Source organism: Salvelinus sp. IW2-2015, linkage group LG27 (assembly GCF_002910315.2).
Source record: "Salvelinus sp. IW2-2015 linkage group LG27, ASM291031v2, whole genome shotgun sequence".
In the NCBI taxonomy this organism is placed as follows: Eukaryota; Metazoa; Chordata; class Actinopteri; order Salmoniformes; family Salmonidae; genus Salvelinus; species Salvelinus sp. IW2-2015.
The window spans coordinates 52440-56652 of record NC_036867.1 but is presented as its reverse complement, the minus strand read 5'-3'; the positions used below and the strand labels follow the sequence as shown (position 1 = coordinate 56652).

The 4213-nt window shown below is 41.8% G+C and overlaps 1 protein-coding gene across 1 annotated transcript; it reads right to left on the bottom strand.

Moving 5' to 3' along the window:
* Positions 1-730: 730 nt before the first annotated feature.
* LOC111953210 (zinc finger protein 180) lies at positions 731-1520 on the bottom strand (the record flags this gene model as incomplete). The annotated part of the gene is made up of 1 exon (XM_023972332.3): positions 731-1520. A coding segment is annotated over one exon (759 nt), but the record flags the coding sequence as incomplete, so codon positions are not given.
* Positions 1521-4213: the final 2693 nt, after the last annotated feature.

The following is a 4213-nucleotide window of genomic DNA, read 5'->3' as shown; positions in this document are numbered from 1 at the left end:
CAATATACGAACCAGGGAAGCCTTTAGCTAGTCGTTACTATGCTAGCCGGGAGCCGGCCCTGGCTCGAGGCTAACTGGTGCTAGCTTCGGTACAAGATGTCACCGACGTCTGGCAAAGGCCGGTTGAGGGCACATCTGACGGAATTGCGTCGGCAGACCAGTCGTGATGGATCGGCGAGGCTCTGTGTCGACAAAGGGTCCAGGCCAGTTGGCAAAAGAGGTATTGTAGCTGGAGAAATTTTGTTTGCTAGCCAGGAGATGCACCTGGCTCGAGGCTAACTGGCGCCAGCTTCGGGACAAGGGCGTCAGCCACTATAGCCAATCAGGTGCAAAGGTACAGAGCTTACGGCAGGAATCCGGCGATGTAGTGGCTTCTAGTTGTCTTAGTGAAGAGTCTGGGAGGCATCAGCTGTGTAGCCGAGTGATCATAGAGTCCACTGAGCAGGCCGGGAGATGGGCCTGGCTCAAGGCTAGCTTCGAGGCTGGGCCACTCGGTAGCAGCTAGCCAGCTGCGATTATCTGATGTAATGGTCCAGAGCTTACGGCAGGAATACGGTGATGTAGTGGAGAAAAACAGTCCGATATGCTCAGGGTTGATATCGTGCAGACTGTGCAGACTGACAGCTACTATCCAGGCTAAAAGCGGCTGGTGTCTGAGCTAAAAAGGTAAAGGTAGCAATGGCTAACAATGACTCAATAGCTAGTAGCTAATTAGCTGGTTAGCTTCTGATNTGATGATTAGTCAGAGAACTTTTATCAGATTATCTCTGGTCACAGCTATACATTGGCTCTCCTGTGTGTGTTCTCTTGTGCATTGTCAGATAGCTAGATTGAACAAAACTCTTCCCACATTGATCACAGCTATAAGGTTTCTCTCCTGTGTGTATTCTCTGGTGCACTGTCAGATAGCCAGATTGACAAAAACTCTTCCCACATTGATAACAGCTATAAGGTTTCTCTCCTGTGTGTGTTCTCTGGTGCACTGTCAGAGAGCCAGATGCAGTAAAACTCTTCCCACATTGACCACAGATGTAAGGTTTCTCTCCTGTGTGTGTTCTTTGGTGTAAAGTCAGAGAGCCAGATGCAGTAAAACTCTTCCCACATTGATCACAGATGTAAGGTTTCTCTCCTGTGTGTGTTCTTTTGTGTAAAGTCAGAGAGCCAGATCTAGTAAAACTCTTCCCACATTGATCACAGCTATAAGGTTTCTCTCCTGTGTGTATTCTCTGGTGTACAGTCAGATTGCTAGATGTAGTAAAATTCTTCCCACATTGATCACAGCTATAAGTTCTCTCTCCTGTGTGTGTTCTCTGATGCATTTTAATGCCTGATGAGTTGAATCTCTTCCCACAGTCAGAGCAGCAGTGAGTTCTCTTCCCTGTGGATCTCTGCAGGTGTTTATTGAGGTGTTCTGATCTGGAGAGACTCTTCTCTGCCTCGTCAGCATCATGAGGTTGTTGAGGCTCCCCAGAGGATCCACGATAGTCCCGTATCTCTCCTGTGCGAACAACAAAGTCAGATGATTAAAGGCCCACAACAGTGGAAATCCACTGTTAAAGGTGATGCCAACAGCGTAGCCACGATGTTGTACAACAATCGACGTCTGTAATGAATGTTAAAATTATTTGACAATTGTCTTAAAATGAGCAAGAATAGTCATATTTCTACCCGACAACACATATAGAAGTAGGACTAGTCTACCTGGTTACACATATAGAAGTAGGACTAGTCTACCTGGTTACACATATAGAAGTAGGACTAGTCTACATGGTTACACATATAGAAGTAGGACTAGTCTACCTGGTTACACAAATAGAAGTAGGACTAGTCTACCTGGTTACACATATAGAAGTAGCACTAGTCTACCTGGTTACACATATAGATGTAGGACTAGTCTACCTGGTTACACATATAGAAGTAGGACTAGTCTACCTGGTTACACATATAGAAGTAGGACTAGTCTACCCTACCTGGTTACACATATAGAAGTAGGACTAGTCTACCCGACAACACATATAAAGTAGGACTAGTCTACCTGTTACACAATATAGAAGTAGGACTAGTCTACCTGGTTACACATATAGAAGTAGACTAGTCTACCTGGTTACACATATAGAAGTAGGACTAGTCTACCTGGTTACACATATAGAAGTAGGACTAGCTTACCTGGTTACACATATGAAGTAGGACTAGTCTACCTGGTTACACATATAGAAGTAGGACTAGCTACCTGGTTCACACAATATAGAAGTAGGACTAGTCTACCTGGTTACACATATAGAAGTAGGACTAGTCTACCTGACACATATAGAAGTAGGACTAGTCTACCTGGTTACACATATATAGAAGTAGACTAGTTCACCTGGTTACACATATAAAAGTAGGACTAGTCTACCTGACACATATAGAAGTAGGACTAGTCTACCGGTTACACATATAGAAGTAGGACTAGTCTACCTGGACACACATAAGAAGTAGGATACTACCTGGTTACACATATAGAAGTAGGACTAGTCTACCTGGTTACACATATAGAAGTAGGACTAGTCTACCTGAGTTACACATATAGAAGTAGGACTAGTCTACCTGGTTAAAAATGTAATCTCTGATCCCGTGGAAATGTTCAATAAAACACCTGATTACTTCTTATCCCTTTCACAAATAGCCTACAGCTGTGTCGGTCGAGAACTCACGCACGGGAAACTGAGGGCCCAGAATATTTTATACAATGTTCAAGTTCGTTAAGGACAGGCCATGTGATTATAGGAAGTTATTGCAATTTTTTATTTGTTGGCTTTATGTAGGCTATTTTTTACATAGTTGGCAATGGCAATAAAAGTTACTTTTTAGATTGTTAATAATAGCTATTTTGATCTTTTTTTTAACTGCATAGCCTAGCTGGTCTAAAACTATCAATTATGACATCATGATGATTTAGAATATACTATATATCCTACCTAGAAACCTGGTTAAACTATCATTATGACATCATGGATGAATTCTAGAATATACTATATATCCTAGAAACCTGGTTAAACTATCATTATGACATCATGGATGGCCAGTCCTTGTATTCATAGTGTAGTGAATACAGGGGGTAGCCCTGAGCTGGACTCAAACCTGGGTCCAGCGACTGTCAAGCCAACACCTTATAACTGTTACACCAAGATGTCTGAACTTCTTGACGAGGTCGCTAGGTGTTGAGTTAGGGTTGATACAATAGCTTTCTCTATGAATTTGAGAGTGGTTACATTTCTCCAGACACCATCCCTCAGCTGTTTACCAAACCAAGTCTCTGGGCAGCCATTTTGTTGCTGTTTAAATACTAGGTTGTCCCTTCAAAAAGCCACACAAGAATCAATCAACCAATAACAGAGCTGTAATTCCACCACTATTTTGCTAATAAGATGATGGATGGGGCTGGAGAAATGTAACTACTTTCAAATTCATAGACAGACCTATGGATGAGAGGACTGACCATTCATGATATCAACATTATAGTTTTAACCATGTTGAGGCTTTACAGTGTTGATTTACATTGTTTCTAAACATTGGAGTACAAAAAATCTTATTCTGGGTTCTGATGGGGTACAACAGTTGAACTAAGCTCATGATGCATGTGTTATATTCTCCAAGAATCAATGGCTAGAAATAAATCATTTAAAAGTCCAAATATGGATGTAGTAGTTGCAGATTTCCCCTTTAACACCACACATCCTTCCAGTTCTCTGCTGCCAGTGACAGGAGCGAATTTCAAATATCGCTGAAGCTGGAGACTTATATTTCCCTCACCAACTTTAAACATCAGCTATCTGAACAGCTAACCGATCGCTGCAGCTGTAAATAGCCCACCCAATCTACCTACCTCATCCCCAAACTGTTTTATTTACTTTTCTGCTCTTTTGCACACCAGTATCTCTACTTGCACATCATCATCTGCTCATTTATCCCTCCAGTGTTAATCTGCTAAATTGTAATTCTTCGCTACTATGGCAAATTTATTGCCTACCTCCTCATGCCTTTTGCACACACTATATATAGACTTTCTTTTTCTCTACTGTCATTGACTTGCTTATTGTGTTATTGGCTTGTTTATTGTATGTTATTCCATGTGTAACTCTGTGTGTGGGCCACGTGGTGTAAATAGGAGGGTTAAATTATAAAACATGCATGTTCAACTGCAGAAGTTTGGTTGTCTCTGTTTTTTTAAGCA